This window comes from Berghia stephanieae, chromosome 1, assembly GCF_034508935.2.
Source record: "Berghia stephanieae isolate SIO BIC M18660-M18661 chromosome 1, UCSD_Bste_1.3, whole genome shotgun sequence".
Classification (NCBI taxonomy): Eukaryota; Metazoa; Mollusca; class Gastropoda; order Nudibranchia; family Aeolidiidae; genus Berghia; species Berghia stephanieae.
In genome coordinates, this window is record NC_088360.1 from 69,191,700 (window position 1) to 69,215,132 (window position 23,433).

Here is a 23,433-nt window from a genome sequence, read left to right on the forward strand (position 1 = left end):
TAAAAACATGACCAGCAAGCAGTGGCAACAAGTAAGTCATCTGCCAGGAAAAAGTGCTCCATTCTAGATCAGGAGAGTCCTTGAAAAGGGAGAGAGAGAGAGAGAGAGAGAGAGGAGAGAGAGAGAGGAAGAGAGAGAGAGAGAGAGAGAGAAGGATTACATTATGCATACACCTTTTAATCCAGTAGGTTTAAAGTTTGACCTGGAAGATTTGGTACCAAGCTAATTTTATTCAGATGAAACGAGACCATGTTCTAGCCTCCCATGAAAAATCCACCAAAATCCGTGCATGAGGAAAAATAATTACAGCCATGTTAATTTTAACATCTGTTTGAAAATATTTTCCTCTTTGTCTTTGTTAAACGGAAATAATTATTCTTTCCTTTAACACAGACGAAGAGGGGGTAAAATGGCATTGAGTAGCCCTTAAATTAATTTATCATTAATTAATGTATTATATAGAAAATGTATGCTTTTTGATGTTTTGGTAATTTAAAACACTGCTTTTGATCATTATATTGAGCGGCTGAAATTCCTCTAAAGGTGGGGGAATGTTGGACCCTGTGACAGACAATGTCTTCATCTGTCTACGGCCTAGCTATTCAATTCCCCTAAATCGTTTCTCCCTTCTATGTGAATGTCTTTTTCCTTTTCTTTGATATGCTGCCATTTGGTCTCGCCTGGGGTCTTTTGCAGAGAGGGAAACAGATGTACATATATTTTAATGAAATATGATAATTTCTTCCTTTGTAAATCCATCTTTCTATTATTGACTATGTAATTGGTAGGTTTTTGATACAATGCTTCTTTCGTAACCTTTTTAGTGTTTCCCTTTTGTATTCTCACTGTCAGTGTGGGATTTCCTGGTGGTTTCAGACTAGCTAAAAGGATATAAATGTAAATACTGCTCTTTGATCTGCTTCTGATTTCTAGTGAACTAGTCCCTTTTGTCTTATTTTTCTATGGCACATGGCTAGCTAGATCTAAACTTTTGATTATTTTATTGTCCCTTTTTAACTGGCGCTCAAATGACTTCAGAGTTTTTGAAAGTCCCGAAAAACTTCTTTTAAACATCGTTATCAGAAATCTAAGGCGAATGAATTAGAGATAAAAATTATTGTGGCTTATTTGATGAAAATCAATGTTAAATAATGTTAATGATTTTCAACAACATATTTCATTTTAACCATAATCAACAGTGAAAAATAAACATCACTATCTATTTATATATATATATATATATATATATATATATATATATTATTATTTATATATATATATATATATATATATATATATATATATATATATATATATATAAAGTATATCCACGGCTTTACCCTGCTTCATTTATTTCTCCAGCAGGCCGCTTGAGCAAAGATTTTATTTCATGCAATGGAAGTGAGCTAAATAGCCCAATATTTTGTGAAACCTTTCCTACAGGATTGTCAGTGACACTAACCATTCATATATCTTTATCGAGAGGCGAATGAATGCAAAATGCCTTATTCAACAGGTTGTGGGGTCCGAATTTGCTGATCATCATATTCAACATTACAAATTGTGAGCCTACTAAATTTCTAATTTTGCTTGATTTCCGCATTTTAAGGGGTAGGGGTGGCTTCAGAGACCCTTGCATAAAAATGAAAGGTTCTAGATGTACAAATTTTTAATAATAATAAATGGCCTTTATATAGCGCTTCACTCCGTTGCCACATGCTCTAAGTACTTTACAGTGATATAAAACAAAACATATCACAGTTTAACAGTCTAAGCTGAAGTAAAAAGTTCACATTATGCATGCAGCAAAAGGCAAACCCTCACCTTTAACCCTCAAGCCATTTGATCCCTGGCTCTAATTTCTGCGAATTACTTTATCTGGAATTTTAAAGAAATTGTATTAAACAAGGACAAAGGTACATTAATTTCACTTTGAACATTCTCAACTTAAATGGCTACAAAATATAGTATAGCATTTCACGATAAAACACTCCTCTAAAATGCAACTGAATGCCCCTGATAGTAGAAAGGATCAAATGATTTAGTACACAGAAATGATGATTCACTAAATGTATTTGGTCAACAAACTACAATAAACCTGATCTGAACTTTCACGACTGGTTGACATGTAATAAAAACTTAAATTTATCCATCAAAAATCATTAAAAGATAAAATAACCCATATATTTTAATCAATATCAAAGCTTCGTCAAATCCAAAAATGAGAGACCAAAATTTGTGGGGTGCTCATTTATATATATATATTATATATATATATATATATATATTATATATATATATATATATATATATATATATATATATATATATATATATATATATATATTTACTGCAAAATTCATCATTTTCCTTTCAAAATTTTGAAATATTTTTACCAAAAAAACGCGGGGTCATTATAACGTGTCAATAATCTACCACTACTTCTACTACCTATTTCTTTAAATTTTAAAAACATTCTTACTATCTGTTGAGTTGTCAGGAGCTTTAACCCGACTATATCAGGGTAAAAGTGGCTCCAGACAACTTATGTCTTTGGGTAAACTATCTAACTCCTATTTGTCTAGTCCTATTTGCCACTTCTCCTACATAGACGCGACACCCCGATTTGCATAGGTTTTTCTTGTTATAATATCCTTAATATAACTGTTACCTATTAGTAATGTTCATTAATGTAATTGATATCAGCTTACCTTGACATTCCTTGTAAAACGAATAAAAGACAAAAAATATGGAAAAGACACCTCCGACCCAATACATTCGTCTCTCCCATTTTGGTAAAACGTCGATTACCATTGCAGGCTCGAATCTCTTTCAGAGCTTGAGTACTTCAATGAGATATTATGGTTATCAAACTAACTAGCATTTAGGATAGTATGATCGCTATCAAATTAGCCTTTGGTATAACAGATGTCTCATCCTGTCATTATAAGAATAATGAAAAACAAACCAACAAACAAAAAAACTAACTGAAATCAAAACAAAGCAAAAATAAAAATAAAACAACAACAAAAACATACAACAAAATTAATTTGTCGTTTTTATTGACTGCCTTGTTGTGCATACCCTTTGAAACGACCTATTATTGCAGTACTCGCTGGATTCTAGCTCATTCTCAGGAGAAGCCAAAAAGTGTGCTAGAATCATAGCGTGCCGAAATTCGATGTTCATAGGGGGGTAACCAATATATTATTCGGTCACCTTGCTCTAGCACAGCGTGTCGTATTGCAGAGTCGTTCTGGAATTCGGAGTGCTAGAATCTAGCGATGATTATAATAATAGTAATAATAATAATAATAATAATAATAATAATAATAATAATAATAATAATAATAATAATAATAATAATAATAATAATAATAATAATAATAATAGTAGTAGTCGTAGTAGTAGCAGTAGTAGTAGTAGTAGTAGTAGTAGTAGTAGTAGTAGTAGTAGTAGTAGTAGTAGTGATAGTAATAGTAGTAGTAGTAGTAGTAGTAGTAGTAGTGGTAGTAATTGTAGTAGTAGTAGTAATAGTAGTAGTGGTAGTAATAGTAGTAGTAGTAGTAGTTGTAGTGGTAGTAATAGTAGTAGTAGTAGCAGTAGTAGTAGTAGTAGTAGTGGTAGTAATAGTAGTAGTAGTAGTAGTAGTGGTAGTAATAGTAGTAGTAGTAGTAGTAGTAGTAGTAGTAGTAGTAGTAGTAGTAGTAGTAATAATAATTATAATTACGTTGTCCCTCAAGGATCTGTGATAGTGCCCATACCTCTTCAGTGTACATTGATCCTTTAAGCGATGTGTTGGTGAATCACGGCGTCGACCATCACATCTATCCGACAACACCCAACTTACTGTCCAATGTCTTTGAACAACTGTGAATGTGTTAAAATTACTCTATCATACTTTTTTTTTAAAATCAGATCTTGGATTTCAGCGAACAAACTCAAGTTCAATGACGACAAGACTGAATTCGTTGTGTTCAGGAAAAAAAGCAAAACTGCCATAATGGAGGACATTGTGATAAATAACATAAAAATTCAAAGATCTATACATGAGTACATTTAAGTTGAAATACTATCTTTACCGCGTGTATCATTATTGTAATCTTTAATCAATAGATTTATGGCATTTCTATAAATATTAAGGGCATTCAAGGGATTTTATCCTATTTTGCCCTATACCATATTATGTTATGTTATGTTACGTTAAAGTCAGAAATTTATGCTTTTATTTAGATGCATTATTGGACATGTAAACTCAAATTTCGAAGTTATGTCAAAATTTCCACGATTCGCTCAGAAACATTGGACACGTGCGAAATCTTATCGACGAAGATGCATTCATTCGAGGAGACACATGGTTTTGTGTAGAAAATATTTCTGTCCTGGGAAGAGACACATGTGTGTTATTCATGTTAAAATCGATATTAATATGGTTGTCTGTGTCCAATGAGAAGATGGGCGGTGTTCTGTTAGTCGTTTGATGAGTTGGAGGAGACTCATAGTTATGTGTAGAAATGACGTTACGTACATAAATTGCAGAGTAAAATGGGTAATGCTGGCAAAGTGAAATTTGCGTTGAACGTAAATCAAAATTTAATTATATCCAAAGTACAGTTCACTCCGCTTAATCGCACACTCTGCTTAAACGCTACACATTCCCGAAAAATTGAATTTTTGCTATATAATCATTCCGCGTAATCACACACCTTCTCCGCTTAAATCGCTACATCTTGATTGGAGAAAAATATCTGTAAAAATACACACAACAGTAATTAAGTTAAAATGAGCAATAGTATACGCATCAGCGGTGAACTGATGTAATTATAACATATATTATCAGGTGCTACTGAACTCCGCTTAGCCACAGAAGAAAAGACAACGCCTGGATAATATAGGCGAGTATGAGTCATCAGAGTGTGACACACGATCCCTAACAAACATTGAAGACTCGACATGCTGGACAAACTACGCCGCTTTATCCAATAAGAATGCTGACAGATGACCCACCAACAATAGTTAAAAGAGGTGATTATTACGCCACGAGAAGTGTTTTGGATAGGCACTTAGATTAATATCATTGTGGAACGCTATGAATAACAAAGGCTGACAAAATTCTTATTTATTTGTAGAATGATGCCATAAGGCATTTTTATTGTCAAAACTCAACCTCAACCAGAATAGAAACAAATAATATGCGTTAGATAAATCTATAACCATGAATACATGGAGTAACAGTGACCCAAACGAATCAGGATTTCTGAACAGATTTTATAAATCTCTCTGTCTCTCTTCCTTTCTCTTTCTGTTTCTTTCTTTCTCTCTCTCACAGTTTCTTTCTCTTCACTCTATCTCTTTCTTTCTTTCAATCTCTCTCTCTCTCTCTTTCTATTTCTTTCTTTCTCTCTCTCTCTCTCATCCTCTCATTCTCTCTCTCTCTCTCTCTCTCTCTCTCTCTCTCTCTCTCTCTCTCTCTCTCTCTCTCTCTCTCTCTCTCTCTCTCTTGATTTTCTACATACTCCCACCTGGACAAAACTTTTTCCACAATCTCACAAATCAGCAAACAAAATGCTCACTTAAAATTAAAGTAACAACATCAAATTCAGGTGCAACTAATCAAAGTAAAGCACAAGAGGTGTTATCAATAACAATCAGCAAGTACTTAAAGGAAATCAAAATATAGGAAATGTTCATATGAAAAACCCAATTAGCAAATTAACTCGGTGATAAATAAAGACAAACCCATCAATATACCAAGTCTGCAGATTAGTGATGGGAAAATAGAAAGGACCGGGTATTGTCAACATCAAACAACATCTAATCCTTATTACTATGTATTAGATTCTCCGTCACCAATCATATATTAGGGGCAAATAAATCATAGGAAAGAAGTCAATTTTATAATCTTTACTAGTGAACAGTCCTTGTTCTTAAAGAAGAGGGAGAGATGAATACTAATCTAAGTATAACTTAATAAAAATATATAATTTCTTGTCAATTTATGCATATAAAAAAGAGGCTGGTTATCTCAATTGAAAACATTATATAATACGAACTTAAATGGAGCGAATTAAAGCTAAAGAAAATACAAAGGCTATGTTCAATTTTTAACCAGTTACCTTAAATTAGATTCCTATATGTATGAACCAGTAGGCTTATCTCACTCCTTATATTATTGAAATGTTTAAAAAACATTATTAACAAATTTTTAAGTGCATTGTCAATTGAATCAAACAAAACCAAATGGCAAGAAAATAAGTGAATCATTTGCATTCTTACAAATATAAAATATCCCTTCTTCTTACATGGCGACCATGCCAGTTTGAGCTGAAATAGGAACAATTGGTTCCGTTGAGGTTTGAATCTCGGCTTTGGGACCTGAGTCACCTTTGACTTCGAGATTATCCCTATCACTTTTTTTAACAACAGAATCTAATGTCTGAGAACCAATGTGGTGATCAAGTTCTAACAACAACAATCTCTGAATGGGTCTATTAACTAGGAGTTCTTTAGCTTCTTTATAATTTGTCTCAGAGCAGGTCCTTGTAAGCAGACCCTTGCTTCACCTTTGATGGATGCTTTCAGATATGAAAATGTGTTAGTATCTGACAAATCTGTTCTAGAATCTATTACAGCAATGAAATTGTCCCAAAAACTTTGCCATTCTACAAACTCACCAGAAAATGTAGGCAAATTAAGTTTGGGAAGTTTGGCGTCAATGTTATTTTTTTTTGTTTGCACTTTGTGCTGTTTAATTAAATATTAGAATCCACTTAACAAACTGTAATTTCTTTTAACAAAATTCCGCTTTCAATAGAATGTCTACTTTGGTCTGTCTGTATTCAGCTGCGCAATATATTTCTTTTTCTATCTCCTCTTCTTCTAATAAAAATTCATAATCCGATTGGCTTTCGTCGTGTTTCAACAGTTTTTCTTTAAATTCGCTGATGGAATGCACCAACCTGGTAACTTCAAATTCTTGTTTCAACAGTTCTGTATTCTCACAAAATGTTTCCAATTCATTCCCACATCTTATGAGATGAATTTTGCACTGTGTTCTCTTTTTTTATATCACTCATTTTCTATTAGGCTACAAAACACAATGTTAGTTCATATTGCGACAAATAGAAGGGCTATTCACAAACAACACGATCTCTGCTAACTGTCAGTTTGCTTGATTTCATCATCAGTCAGTGATCCACTGTTTTGTTGAGGTTTTTTTTGTGTTCGATAGAACTTATCTAAAGTTTAATCATCACATCCCGGGTTTCGTCTTTCTCCGTGCCTTCATATGTATCCGTGGTTTATGCACAAAAATAGAGATGAGCTAACAACAGAACCAACTCTCTAATTTATTGTTGAGATATCTTCTCTTCCCATTTAAATGTTCACTTTACATTGCAAAGGGTCTTTAAAAATAAACATTAATAAAGAAGGAAAGAACCTAAAGACGTAATTTACTTTAAAACATTTAAGTCTGCATCTCATCTCCTTTCTGTAACAGTTGACTCACTCCTGTAACAGTTGACTCACTCCTGTAACAGTTGACTCACTCCTGAAACAGTTGACTCACTCCTGTAACAGTTGACTCACTCCTGTAACAGTTGACTCACTCCTGTAACAGTTGACTCACTCCTGTAACAGTTGACTCACTCCTGTAACAGTTGACTCACTCCTGTAACACGGATCGCTGTTACAGGAATGAAAATCTGAAGATTATATGTTACTTGACACTACAGAAATTGTAATAAATAATTTATTTTGACTTAGCAAGCACTAAAATTTATTGATTAAAGGATGATTAAAAGGATTTTTAAAATTCTCAAAATTTGATTGAGAAAAAGCCCGTTACAGGAGTGAGGGTCATGGTAAATACTCATCATTTTGATATAAGTTCAAGCTGGTAGATGAAAAATATGTGGCTGCACATTCTGGTTTGGCTTTCAGCATCTGAGGGGAAGGATGTCTTGCTGTATTTTTGTTGCCAGTTAAATGAATATATTATTTTATGGAACAAAAACTAGGCGAAATTAATTGCCTTTACAGGAGTGAGTCAAATGTCACCAACAAAGATTGATTCACAAAACTGACATCAAAATGACCTTTTTTTAAAGATTAGAACTTAATAGATATGAATTATTATGGTATTTCTTTAAAATGAAGCAGGGATAGGAGGAAAACAAATATTGCTGTTTGGTTCAACAAAACTTTTAAAAATATATTTTTGTCAACCGACAGACCATTTTGAACATGTGTGGAGTTTATAAATAACTGTATGAACATGTGTGGAGTATATAAATAACTTTATGAACATATGTGGAGTATTTATAAATAACTGTATTTTATTCATTTATGGACCAAATTTCTCAATTTCTGTCTTCTATGCTTTTCTAACTATATTCTTTAATCACATGCTTCATTGCAATAAAAATATGCCAAAGAATCAGAAAGCGAAATATATAATATAATGGGACAGGCATTTGGCAAAAAATTGAAAGACGCCCGTATAAAAAAATAACTATAATCAAAAACGACTTGTTCAACAAATGCTTATTGGACAGTAATTAACATTTATGTAGTTTCCCAGCAGCCCATTCCTTGGCGTACATTGCATTTTGAATAGAAAAGTAAAAGCCTAGATATTCCAACAAGAATGTCTTCCAAGGTGCTGTGGAGAAAAGAAAAGAAAATAAAAATCTTTTTGTTAAGGCAAATTTTAATTTCATATTAGAAAAGGAAAAAAAACCCTAAACCCAGTGTTATTGTTATATTTTATGGTAACATTTAAAAACTGATGAGCATCTCAAAGGGCAGTGTTCATTTCTTTGATTCTGACTGCTCACCACAAAATCTCCCTTTACAAGAGATCCGAGGCCAACAACAACAACAACACTTGACATGAAGAAAGAGACATGCAGCCTGTAAGGTGCTAACATTTCTTTTCAACAATCCTTAATGAGTGAAGAGCCTTTAATACAAACTAAACTTTGCATCAAACTGCATAACTCACTAGCTGAAAATTTCAAATCATTAAACATAAAATTCACCTGTAAGAAATATAATATTTTAATACTATAGGTACTAAACGAAATAAAAACTGCTACATACCATTTATACATAAAATAACGTTGTTGCTGACCATCATTACAAAATAGCAATTGATTTAGCTATAAATAATGAGCATGGAATTGAGCAGTAACCTTTAACTGTCAGGGAATTTTGTCTTTTACCTCAAAACTGAAATTTTCTCTAAAACCAAATTGCTGTGAAATCAAAATCTCTCATACTTTTTCAATTTCCGTAAGTTCATAATTGTCATCAAATTTCCGTAACAATTACGGATGAACCATTGAAGTAGGCAGGCATGCTAGTATCAAACCACAAAGCCGTTCACCCTCACACAAAAACAATGATTGGCTATTATTGCTTTACAACTGGATAGGAAAAATATCGATGTTGTGAACTGCAAACATCATGAGATAAGAATATGATTTGTATTCCCTGATGTTCTCTTTCTAGATCTGAATGGCCGTTCAGATCACCCAAAATACAGTCATCTTTCTATAATCAATCCTTTCTTTAAAAAATATAGTATTGTGGAGAACATTGTGCTTATTTGAGTCAATAAAAAAATTGATACGGCGCACAACTCTACTGAAAGATTTGAAAATTAGAAATGTATTTTTTACAGATAGATAAACAGATAACTTGATTTCCTGTTATAATTTAAACTCAATTTGAAAGTTCGTTGAGTCAAACAGATAATATCATAAAATATGTACCGACGACACTTGGCTCCCAAAATCAACTAATTTTGACACTGTAAGAAGTTGTCAATTTGCGTCATCTATTTATGACATCAAGTATTATTATTACTTCCGTTGTGTTGTTGATTTAGCGGTGATCAGTCTTGTAATGATATGTTTGTGTGTGTGTGTGTGTGTGTATGTTTGTGTGTGTGTTGTGTGTGGTGTATACATGTGTGTGTGTGTGTTGGCATTTTTCAGCAAATCGTGGCATTCATAGTGATATTATTCACTCGATCACATGAAGGTATTTCAGTCGCCATTTTGATTCTTTTTTTACTATTAGGGTTAGCTCGAGAGGTTAGTCATAAGTGTTATTAAAGGTGCTAGGGTGTTTGTTTTTCCATAAGTTAAGTAAAGGGGAGACATTCCGAAAGCTCCTACATCCCCAGTATTCTTTAAATTTGTATTTTCACCGTTGATATTTTGTCAGGCATTTATTTATTCAGTTTGTCATATAGAAGTATTTTAAAAACTCTAGAACAAACCTTGATAGATTTGTGAAAGTTTAAAATTTCCTAATTTGACCATTGTTTTGATTTTCGGCCGCCATTGTGATTTGTTAAGTATTGAAAGGTAGTGCAAAGCAGTCCGAGAGCTGTTTTTTTCTATTAGGGTTAGCTCGAGAGGTTAGTCATAAGTGTTATTAAAGGTGCTAGGGTGTTTGTTTTTCCATAAGTTAAGTAAAGGGGAGACATTCCGAAAGCTCCTACATCCCCAGTATTCTTTAAATTTGTATTTTCACCTTTGATCTTTTGTCAGCACGGTGGTAGAACAGCACATTCAACGTTCAAAATTCCAATTCCAATAACGGATAACAGCACCTGTAGCATCAGTCGCCAATCAGACACAGCTAAGTTACTGAAGAGTAGTTCTCTCATAATTTGGGATGAAGCACCTATGATGGACAGGCGTGTGTTTGAATGTGTGAGCAGGACATTTTGTGACATAACAGGCAGTTCAAAACCTTTTGGGGGCAAAGTGGTTGTACTTGGATGGGATTTTCGGCAAATTCTACCTGTTGTTAACAAAGGAAGTGAAGCCAATATATTAAGTGTCACACTTAACAAGTCAATTATTTGGAATTTTGTCACCATCTTTCACGTGAACAAGAACATGAGGGTTACTGATGACAATGACTGTTTTGCAAATTGGCTTCTCCGCATCGGAAATGGTACAGAGCCGGTTTTCAGCGAAATAAGAAAGTATTCTGTTAAATTACCTACAGCGCTATGCCTTCCTGAAAATGACCCAGAATGCTTGATAAATGCTGTATACAATGATTTGAATCTGAACTTTGCGGATGAACGTTATCTATCAGAGAGAGCAATTTTGACTACAACCCATGAAAATGTTGACAAAATAAATGCAGCCGTTCTGTCCAGGTTGACCTCATCAACTGAACAAATTTACCGCAGTGCTGATTCCATTCAAAGTGACTCTGACATCAACTTATACCAGATTGAATTCTTGAACGAACTTACACCTCCCGGACTTCCTCCACATGCATTACATTTGAAAGCCAACACGTCAGTCATGCTGCTTAGAAATATAAATCCTAAATCAGGCCTCCTAAATGGCACCCGTTTGTTAATAATTAAATTAGGTTCAAAAGTATTAGAAGCCAAGATAATTACCGGTAGTAGAGCTGGCAACATAGTGTTTATCCCTAGAATCAATCTGACGACAACAACTGATTCAGGCTTACCATTTATTATAAATAGAAGACAGTTTCCAGTAAAATTGTCATATGCAATGACAATTAACAAGTCTCAGGGGCAGACATTAAGCAAGGTGGGGATTTTCTTACCACAACCTGTATTCACACACGGACAACTGTATGTTGCTGTGTCACGGGTCAGAGGCTATAGTGGCTTACACTTCATGTTGGGCCACACAGAAAAATCAACCGAAGATATACCAAATTACACAGACAACGTTGTTTACCAATCTGCCCTCATTAAATGATGGTGATTACAGTATCGAATGAAAATAGTTCTTTCCCCGCGAAATTGCGGGCTTTTTACTAGTGCTTAAAATTGAATCTTCTTCTTCTTCTTCATTCCCCTTCATATATCTCCATGTTTGAATGTCTAGTTGGTGAAGGAACACCATCATCTTCCTCAGCTCTCTCAGGGACCCATACAGTTTAGTCTGTAGAGGTGTGGTAGCAGGACATAAATCCCCTCTTGCTTTTGCATCCATTGGGCAGGTCTGGACTATCCGGTTATCGTCAATTCCTTCAAAACAATCACATATGCCTGTTTCTCCTATTTTGAAAACCTTGTGCATGTGGTATTTCAGGAGATGGCAGCCCAAAGATTGTGAACTGGTCTTTTCTATTCAAAAGTTTGATTGGGTCACAAATTTATTGAAAAGCTCGGGGGTGTCTTGTATATGTTGGCTTTTGCTTGGGCCTTAATGATAGACTTGATTTTGCCAACTTTATTACAGTTTTCATCTTATGTTTCCTCAGAGACTATTTTGGCCAAAGTATCTGATATTGCATTTTCTTTGATGCCGCAGTGACCAAAAATCCATTGAAGTCATACTTCTTTTGCTCTTTGATTTAATTTCATATAGCTCTGCATTTACATGATACATATCTGTTTACGTTGGGTTGTTTAAAGTGTAACACTTGTTTGGCATCTGAAAGGAAGACTATTTTGGCATTGACAGAGGTTTTGATTCCCTGATTGTCTTTATTCCTTCCTCAATTGCCATAAGCTCCTGTTGCCTTGTACTATTCTTGTGTTTCTCGGTTTGGACATTTAATGTAGATTTCAGTTCCTCCAAATTTGATTGCTGCAGTGGCCATACCATTAGGTTATATTCTAATCCATTCATTTTTTGGGTAATTTTCTATTCATCCCCCCTATTTTGTAATGGAAAGCTTGTTCATGATTTTGGAGTATGAATGGATTCAATTACCTCTAAAAACCATCTTGTCGGCCATGGCAATTCCAGTATCCCAAGAGAAAAAGAAAAACATGACTTGAAGGCCAGAAGCAATGTAAAGAGGAGTGGCAATCAAACCCTTGAGGCGGAGAACATTGGGGGCACCAAGAACAGATTTCTGAAAGAAAAATGAATTTTATGATAAATCATTTCTGATTTTGCTTGATTCAAATGGTTGGATGACTGAATGACACGTTATAACAAAAACAAAAGGGAACCTATGAGCTGGAAGAGCAACTGGGTTCTCTACAATCACAATATTACCACTAAAAGCCTTATTCAGCTTTAAAGTCTTAGCCAATTATTACTTCCAGCTTTGATGAGAACTAAAATCTAATTGCTAATGAATCAATGTTTATTCAGTAGAGCTCTTGAAACACATATACACACACACATACACACACACACAAACGCATGAAAACACACAAACTGATTCAATTTGGATCAATGTTTTAAAAAAGTTTCTGGCCTCCCTGTCCACCAAGCAGTAACTGAGTAGCTGTGTTAGATCTAACAGAAAGAAATACTGTGCACCTCAGTTACAATGAAGTTATCATTTTTGACATGGATCTGCAAGAGTCTTTCCTTGTAAATTCTTAAAATTGGTAAAAATTACTGATTCCTCCCCACCCCCCTCCCCCTCTCATCTTGCCACGTTGCCCCACAAGCATGACAGTGTTGGTCAATGACTCTTCATTGAACATACTTAACCTTTTTTTTACTAGGTTGATGTGTTTAGTTCAATGGGTCATCTTTCATCCTCCCCCCGCCCCCCAACCCCACATCTCGCATCAGATCAGAGATGTAATTTTCTCATTCCCACAAGTCCCATTTTTCTTCACATCTTACTGCTCAATCTAACTGTTATAGTCTAGAGAGATAAGTACTATATTATCTCCTCCACTGACGTCTTTAGTTATCTCAAACCTTTGGTCACGATCCTAATGCACGCACCTAGATTGAGTTAATTTGGGATTAGTTACTTCATGTCTAGTGTTGTAAGAGTGTGGACGTGTTTGTTACTTGAGATGGGGGTGACCTGTATGTTTTAGATTGCATTAAAAATGTCTAAGTATTGTGTTTGTAGTCATATTGCCCATGTAGTGTAAGTATCATTTGTAATAAGTGATTAATGTTTTAACACCATTGTGTTATTCCTTTTGTTTTATTAATTATCATGTCAATCCTCCGAATCTATTCCTACAATTCTCGATTGGCTCACTTACGGAAGTTGAGCTCACGTTCTCTTGTTTTTATCTTGGCTCCCTGTGTTTTGTATTGTGAGCCTTGAGCAGTCTTATATCAAGTCCTTTTTATGTTACCAGCCGCATTTGTCTTTCTGCCAATGCGGTTATTTTGAACCCTCTAAAACCAACCTGTAACACACATAAAACCTACTACGCAAACACAACCACACAAAGAAAAGCAAAAAATATCCCACTGCAATGTGACTGTGTATCACTGGAAGCCACTGACTCACACCACTGCTTGCATACACTCAAACACAGTGATACTCCCATCCCTACCTTAACACCCTGATTGTGAAAATGGAAAAGCTTCAGATGAGAACAGTACAGCGCTGTTCCCATCTGAAGCCTTTCCTTTTCCACCTTTTTGTTAGTACTATCCCAGGCTTCAGACAGCCCCCATTTTTATATAGCTCTTTACTGCCTATACAACAGTCTCTAAGCGTTTCACATAAATAGGTTTACAATGTAGAAGACTGTTAAACTATATTTAAAATAACAGATCACAGTCCAGACACAATGACAATTACAAAGGGATAGGCGATATATCATTCCAGATTTGATTGCATCAAGGAATTTTGAACATTTCAGTTGGAATGAAAGGGAATTCCAGAAATGGGCTGCCGAAAAGTCAAATGATGGCTCACCAAGTAATGTTAGATAGAAGATCAGCATTCTATTCACAGGATATCAGACAATTGCAAACAAACTTATTCAGAAATGTGAATACAGCACTTTATTCATAAACAAAAGTTTTGCTTCTTTAACTCTTATAAAAAATCTTTTTCATTTAGCATTAATTCTACAGTTTTATATATTGATTTACCTTACTCTCATTTTTGTCAAACAAATTAATAATTTATAAGTATATCGCCAAAATTTGAAGGTGTAATTTATAATAAAATTGAGAGATTGATTTCACGGTGAGAGTGAGTGTAAGTATTAAGCTTGCCACTGGTCACAAACAAAAAAGATGAACATTAAGAAATAAATCAAATTTGCATACCGTTAATAATATTGCAACTTATTGATTTAATAATAAATTAATGGTTTGGCAGTTTCTATAAACAAATCTAACCAAAAAAAAAAATCATCAGTAGACAACAAAATGAAAGACAAGTACAAGTTTTAAAACACACATTACATTCATTTTCCTTCTCATGGCAATTAGGAGAGAGGAGTGAGATGGTTGGGGGAAAGGACATTATAAGGAATTTGCCAATTTTTGCATATTTGTATTTTATTTTATTTTAAAGCAACACATTTAGGTCATATCGGCGCCAGTAAAAAGGAGGAAAATGGGATAGTCAAAAAATTCTACAATTACAATTAAAGTACCCAAGGAAAAGTTTTAAAAAAGGGGAATTGGTTCAAATAGGAAACAGCTGTAGATTCCAAGAGCAAGACATCAGAACAGGACCCCATTAAGTGGATTACACTCAAATGTTAACAGGATATATTCAAAACAAAATTTTAAATATACAAACGATCTGTTCATAACAAAGAGATGCTTTACAATGAAAATAAATATCACCTCCCAAAACAAACACTATACATTTGATATTTTCCTCTCAGTCAAGGGCTCTGGCAAGGGCCAGGACAAAACCAAGTCATCAGATTCCAAGACTAAGACAGAAAGCAACTCAGAAAACAGACACAGGGGGATGGAAGATACAGCAAGTGGCCTCTTGCCCACCATGGAAGGTCAAAAGACCCAACCCAGAATGATACACTTAAACATATTAATTATCCCAATGACTGATTCAACAAATGCTAGTAGAACATTTTGATTTTATGAGTAGTTATTGCCAATACATACCAAGTTCGATCCTGACATTGAGTTTTCAAAACGTCTAGCTGTTATTTCCACAATGATGACAATCAAATTTCCACAGCACCAGACCAGAACAACAGAATGTGGACCATGCCAGTAACAGATAAAAGCAAAAGCTAGGATTGATCCAAAAATTTGGTGTAGGAATCCAGCTTTTGAACCTCCCCAAGGAATGTAGATGTATCTCTTGACAAAATTATACAATCCGACATCAAAATATTTCCACATGTCAGAGAAAGAGTACACCCAGCTGATACAGGCAGGTGGCGGTGGGGGTGTCAGGCCATCTAATACTGAAAACACAGAGCCTATCCCAAATAGGCACAAGTATTTTAGGTGGAAATATTGGCCCTGCCAAAAAGCTAAACCAATAACTGCTGGTACTGACATATTTCGAACCATCATTGGGTGAGCTTGGATTCCTGATATGAACATAAAATGGGACTGAAACTCAATGAATAATGCAAATACTATGATCTTCATCATTCTCTTGGAAATGTCCTTTAAATTAAAATTATGGTCATGTGATTTGTAAAACTGTGTATGTTGGGGTAAAAACTGATCAAACGTCAAGATTGGACCATGGAAAAATACTGGTAGATAAAAGATATATGTTAAAAAGTCAATTATGGACACTGTGTCGAATGGATTATGTTTGGAATCATAATTCCTGTCAATACTGGAAGCAGATTTTTCATGAAGGTTGTCCATTTTAGTTGTGATTTCTTTGGATGTGTACGACTTATCAGCAGAATTCTTATATTTGATAATTTCAATAGAGCCACTGATCAGATGAATGTGCACATATGAGATGACAATAAAGAAAACAATAGTATCTGGTCCATTGTATCCCACAAAATCGAGCTGAAATAAAAAAAAAAAAATTTAATTATTATTTTTTAAAAAGGTTTTTATATTTATTAGAATGTGAATAAAACTGAAACTTACATTCAAGTTCATAATATTTATTTCTTCGAGCTTCGAGCAGCAACATTTACATTGGAGTCAATTGAGAGTTCTTCAGACGTAAATCATCTTATAAGTTGAAAAACAGACACCCATTATCAACAACCTCCATTGACATTCGGACAAATCAGATTAAATTTAATTTTATTTCTTTTTATAAAAAATTCAAGTCCTCTAAAAAGGGGAATAACTGCAACAAGCCTGAGAATACTCAAAATGATCCAAATCGGTTAAGGCAAAGTTATCTCTTGGGTAAAAATTTGACAGTATTTACTTTCATTTCTAGCTGGAGTATAATCTAGCGGCGTTTTTTTTTAAAAGGAATAAAAGAAAATGATAATATTTTTTAAAGATTAATACTGATAAAAAGCCCACATTTTCACAGGAAAGAGTAAATTTTGACAATACTTGATGGCAAGAAAAGTAGGGAAAAATGAGCCCCGTAAAGCTTAAACTAAATTTCTAAAACTAAAATGAGCTGAACATCACAGCTAAAGTGAGTGACATATAATCAGTGGGCCATAATAACTCTAATGTAATCTTGAAATAATTTATGCAGTATTAATCAATCATATCTAAATACAAACGGATCAAGTATTGATTTAGATGCAGTACACTTACATAGAACTATCGAATTCAATACAATGTCAAATCATTGTTTAGCAAACAAAACTGGAAGAAAAGAATGTCTGTTGACAAGCTTATACTTCCTGTTGGATAATTATAATAAAATGGGTTCATTCACCCATATTGATTTATTCCATAAATATGGAAATCCGTGAGAAAAGTTTAAGAAACCTGAAATTATGCCTTTTAAGCTAAACAAATACACTATACATGCTACTTTTGTAGGTAAAAGCCAATCTGCCAACTCATCTAAACTGGTGCTATTCATCAAATGACTGATAATTATGCTCTTGCAGATTATCTGAATAATCATTTGAGTCAAGGCGTGAAAAAAATACACGTAATTTAGAAAAGGGTAGCAAGTTACTCCTATACCAATCAGTTGAGAATAGTTTTATAATTTTTTTAAATCTGCCATGCCAGTAAGTCTGTGTTTGTGGGCAATAATGTAGTAATGGCTGTACGAAACAATTTTTGCCCCCCAACCCCTTTTTTTTTTTTTTTAGATTATAAAGATATTGCACAATAAAATCAGATGATATCCATTTTGATTTTCTTGTCACCTTATTAACAATCAATTACTTTCTTTTTGCAGATCACTCTCTGAATCAATTATCTATTGTGAAAAGTTATTATCAGACCAATTTCATGTTTACTTTTAAATACGAGTCTTCCAAATGTTAAATTTGTTCTAATGTAAACTATGACAAATGAAAAAAAAATCTTTCTTTTCAAAAACATTTCACTCTGGAATTTTCAGAAAAAACTATTGAATATACATTTGAGGTTCCCATCTATTTTCAAGAATGCTACTTATTTTGAGTTATGAGCCTTCTAGGACATGACGTCTCTCTACATAAATATTTATCAATGTACATGAGATTGAGAATAAATTTTAAATCTTAACAGTTGTGTAAATAAATTTATTTCTTTTGTAATAATACATAACACCATTTAAATCTAGAAGGTAAAATTTAACCTTTGAAAGATGCCTTAATTTTGGACATGGACAAATTTTCACTTTTGACAGTCCACACGGGAAAGTTAATTCTTTAAAATGTATATCCTTGAAAATAACAACATTATTCATTCTGATATACCAACCTGCTTATTCACAAACCACTCGATATTAAGATTGGTAGTGAAGAAGAGTGCTATAACCCACACTATGGAGGTATGTCTTTGTCGAGTAACAAGGTACATAATAATACTTTCCACGAGACACAACAAAGTGGCTCGGACACCAAAAAACCAAGCTATAGCCAGGAAATCATATAAGAGCCTCAGTGATCTCTGGACCTGTAAGTGAACAGGATGGAAAATAAATTATTGATATCATGATGAAGATCATTAATTAATCATTGAGTGCTGAATTATCATACTATTGAATAGGCACAATTACACTCTCATGCTTGGGACCTAAACTAAGTTGGAGATTAAAAAAAGGCGTTGGCATGACAACAAATTTGCCTTCTTTTGCTAAGTGACACACTCCTTTGATTAATTTAAGACGCTATACCCAAGCTGTCGGAGGTTTGAAAAAGTAAATCTTTCTGAAATAAACGTAAATGGATTTTTTAAATTGATAACCGGAACACAATGAATACGTACAATTATTGAAGGAATCAAAATACAGGAAACTAACTGGGTAGAGAGAGAGAGAGCTAAAGAGGATTGTTTAGTTGGGAATTAGATTAAGAAAAGTTGTTGATGGACATTTCAATGGATTAAGTAACTGCAAACTATTGTGTTGGCAGATGTGGCAGATGGTGGATGGTTTTTGGAAAGATTTTCTTTCAATGCAAAAAGCTGGTAGTATAGTCAAGTGGTGGAGATAATTTGCCAATTATTACTAGGAAAAAATATACTGATTTAAATATTTATATAGGAGCCTAAATTGCGATCCACTGCCCCAAAATAAAATTAGCTCAGAATGAATTGAAGATTGGTTTTCCAAAACTCTTAACTCCGCTTTTCCCATTTTTAAATATGGAGGATTATTTCCCCTAACATTTCTCATTTGGTCTATCATTTTATCATATTTAAACTTCAAATTCATGCAAATATAGGGGAAATTCTTGTGCCAGTTGATGCTTAAAATAAAATTTACATTTCAATTTATCTCATTGGTGGAAAATCTCAAAAAGTAGAAAAATCGGGTTAATGAGTTTTGGAAACCAGTCTTCAATTTGACCATGAAAAGTGAATCAATAAATAAATCATAAGAAATATGAACTTTGGATCATATATTATTCTCCGCCATAAAGAATACAAAATAAGCCCAAGTTACATATAAATTCAATTTCCTATATCAAATACATCGTCACGAGAAGGTGGGTCATACTATGAATAAATATGACCCAACGTGATCAAGAATGTTGTGTATTATATTTTAAAAAGATCAGTTTAAGGGGACATGCGCCAGCAATATTTTTATTTTTAATTTTTATAATAGATGACATAACAATGTAACCCAATTCACTTAATAGCTAGAGATTCAAGAAGTAAAAAGAGCATACACGGCATGCAAAGAATATTTGTCTGTTGCCGTGGAAATTGAAATTGTTAGACTAGTTCCATTTTTAATAAAAACACAGGCTCAAAAACTAATTGACTATTGACAATAAATTATGAGTATGAAGATAGACCATTATATTATCTAAAAATACACTTTTCTCTGAAATGCAGAAGTTTGTTTTGATTTGATTCATGTGGAATTCCAAGAGGGTGAAAAAAATAAGTATAAAAATTGACAAATTCACAAAAACAAATATTTGAAATAAGCTTTTTAAAATATCAAAAAAGGTTTGCTTATTTTTTTAGATAAATGCCCATTTATGGCCATCACAAGTATTCTAAAAAATGTTTGTGGTCAAAACAGACAGTTTTATCTAACTATACAAAACATCATTCGATTGATTCAGTGTATCACTAACTCTTGACATGCACCATACCTACATCCATACTAAACACCAAAACACAAAGCACACAAACATCACACAAATGCATAATAATCATACTTAGTTATAATTATTACAAAAGTCTCAGATGATTTAATTGAACTGTTAAATAACATTATCGCCCAACATTGCCAGAATATATTTTGCAGACCAGCCATGTGTACTATGCAAAAAATCTTTGAAGATATGTTTCATTTTGTGGTACATTTCCATCAATAAATTAGAAAGATGCCGCCTACATCAGCCATCCAAGGTAGGAAAATTCAGCAGGCTACTGTTTTAAATTTAAGGGATTAAAGAAACCAATATTCATGTTAAAGCAAAACACAGGCAAACCCTAAATATATGAGATGTTAACTTTATAATTGAGCATGCTTTTAATGTTTAGAAAATCTCACCCAATCTTTAATCTGTAAAAGTTTGAGGAAATGACCAATAAAAACATGACCAGCAAGCAGGGGCAACAAGTAAGTCATCTGCCAGGAAAAAGTACTCCATTCTAGATCATGAGAGTCCTTAAAAAATGAGAGAGAGAGAGAGAGAGAGAGAGAGAGAGAGAGAGAGAGAAGGATTACATTATGCATACACCTTTTAATCCAGTAGGTTTAAAGTTTGACCTGGAAGAAATTGGTACCAAGCTAATTTTTATTCTGATGAAACGAGACCATGTTCTAAGCCTCCCATGAAAAATCCACCAAAATCCTTGCATGAGAAAAAATAATTACAGCCATGTTAATTTTAACATCTGTTTGAAAATATTTTCCTCTTTGTCTTTGTTAAACGGAAATAATTATTCTTTTCCTTTAACACAGACGAAGAGGGGGTAAAATGGCATTGAGTAGCCCTTAAATTAATTTCTCATTTAATTAAATATTATACATAAAATGTATGCTTTTTGATGTTTTGGCAGTTTAAAACACTGCTTTTGATCATTGCATTATATTGAGCGGCTGAAATTCCCCTAAAGGTGGGGGAATGTTGGACCCTGCTGACAGACAATGTCTTCATCTGTCTACGGCCTAGCTATTCAATCCCCCTAAATCGCTTCTCCTTTCTATGTGAATGTCTTTTTCCTTTTCTTTTGAAATGCTGCCATTTGGTTTCGCCTGGGGGTTTTTTGCAGAGAGGGAAACAGTTGTAAAGTAGAGCATACCTATAGCGGGACTTTTGGTCCCAGCAGAAGAATCCCACTATAGGAAAGCAGGGGAAAATGTCCCAAAATTATACATGAACACCTCCCTTGAATGTCAATAAAACTAACGTGACCCATGAGTCTTGAAATGGACTATCTTTGGTTCAGTATTTGTTTTTGGTTGTTTTGTTGTTTTTTTTTTGTTCTTTTTTTGTTTTTTTTTGTGTCTCCCACAGATCGTCTCATGGGCTTGGGGGAATCACACCTGATGGTTGTCTTTCTAAACAGGCTTGAAGAAAGCCTTGATGCTTGACTGTTTCTTTGACTTTGTGACGATCTTGCCAAGCCTTCTCCCCATGTCACTCAACAGCGTCAGTTCCTTTGATGTCTTATCATGTTGTTGAAGATAAAGCTTAAGCGTGTTGACGGCATTCTCTGCTTCTGTGTTGGACACAATGGTTTGCTCCATATTAGTGTCAGTTTCTTCCTCTTCATCCTTTTCCTTAGTAGCAGTAGCAGTGGATACAGTCATAACTTCTGTTTCGTGAGCTGCGAGCGCTATCTCTTTGAGGCTTAAGTGTTCTGATGTGGGAATGTGACTGTCCACCTCAACATACTCTCCAAATGTTTGTTGAGTGATGCCGAGAGCCTTTGCTGCTTGGTTGAAGAGGTGTATCGCTTCTTGTTCCTCTGTGCTGTCAGTTGCAGTAGGTGGGTTGGTTACAACTTCACTCACATTGTCGCCATCCTCTTGTGTGAAGCCTGCATTCCTGAAACAGTTTGCGATGGTTGCTTGTTTCACATCATCCCAAGCGGCAGCGGAGTAGTTGATGGCATCAAGGACAGTCATTTTGTAGTGTGTGTCATCGGATCCACTTTCATCAAGAAGTGTGATGATTCTTCGGAGAACTCTTTTTCTGTAGAGGCACTTGAAGTTCTGTATTATGCCCTGGTCACAAGGCTGTAGAACACTTGTAGTTTCACTGCTCTCAAGCCGTCCAACCGAGGATGAGCACTGCAGTTGTCCACAATGAGCGCTATGCTACAGCCTTCAAGGAGAGATTTTCTGTCTCACTTTCGAAACCATTCCTCAAAGATTGATCCCGTCATCCAGGCATTCTTGTTCACTTTGTAGGTCACAGGAAGAGTTCGGATGTTCTTCATGCATCGTGGCCTTTCAGATTTTCCAATGACAAGAAGTGGTAGCTTTTGACTTCCATCCATGTTGGTTGCTAAAAGGATTGAAATTCTTTCTTTTGGAATCTTTTGACCCGTGCAGGTGTCACCTTTCATTGCTAGCATCTTGTTGGGCAGGCATTTGTAAAAAAGCCCGGTTTTGTCTGCGTTGAAAATGTCCTTCTTGTTGTATTCCTTCATAATTTCTTGCAGCTCCTTTCCTCTCCACTCCACTGTTGTTTCTATTGGTGATGAGGCAGCTTCTCCACTGATTACTTTCAAACCAATGCCGTGCCTGAGTTTAAATCTGTCGATCCAACCTCTGCTCATCAGAGAGTCTGTCAAACCAAGCGCCTGTGCTAGTTCCTCGCCTTTCTAAAAAAAGATGGGGCCTGAAATAGGTGTGCCACAGGCCCGAGCTTGATGAAACCAAACGAGGAGGTAGCGGTCCAGTTCTTCTTGTCCTGTAGTCTTGAGGCGTTTTCTGTCTGGGTTGAATTGTCCTTTACTGATTGCTGACAAGATTGCTTCTCTATCTCTCAAAAAGGTATAGAGCGTTCCAGATGAAATATCATAATCCCTACAAATCTGCAATTTCGTCTTCCTTTTCTTGTCTACTTCGTTGATTATTTCAGCTTTCAATTCGAGTGAGAAACATTTCCTGTTTCCTTTGGTAGCCATCGTTTTCTCAGGCTTTCTCTTGATACGAGTACTAAAATAGTAAAAATAA

At 34.5% G+C, this 23,433-nt stretch overlaps 1 protein-coding gene and 1 long non-coding RNA gene across 7 annotated transcripts in view; one reads left to right on the forward strand and one right to left on the reverse strand.

The window, feature by feature from the left end:
• The window catches only part of LOC144980418 (protein-cysteine N-palmitoyltransferase HHAT-like), a 64,386-nt gene that overhangs the window by 11,263 nt on the left and 29,690 nt on the right, over positions 1-23,433 (reverse strand). For 3 of the 6 annotated variants that reach the window (XM_078928085.1, XM_078928087.1, XM_078928086.1), the window contains exons 2-6: positions 20,794-20,910; positions 18,540-18,734; positions 15,828-16,706; positions 12,735-12,879; positions 5,119-8,665 (exon numbers count right to left, since the gene is read on the reverse strand). In XM_078928085.1, coding sequence (XP_078784211.1) covers positions 8,562-8,665; positions 12,735-12,879; positions 15,828-16,706; positions 18,540-18,734; positions 20,794-20,910 — 1,440 coding nt within the window. In that variant the 3' untranslated portion in view covers positions 5,119-8,561. Of the gene's footprint in view, positions 1-5,118; positions 8,666-12,734; positions 12,880-14,718; positions 16,707-18,539; positions 18,735-20,793; positions 20,911-23,433 lie in introns of those variants that run through there. The other 3 variants (XM_078928090.1, XM_078928088.1, XM_078928089.1) reach the window with 3 other exon arrangements.
• Positions 3,744-18,337, forward strand: LOC144980483 (uncharacterized). Its single transcript, XR_013646903.1, has 2 exons — positions 3,744-5,025; positions 15,584-18,337. It is a non-coding gene; the product is annotated as an uncharacterized LOC144980483 (long non-coding RNA).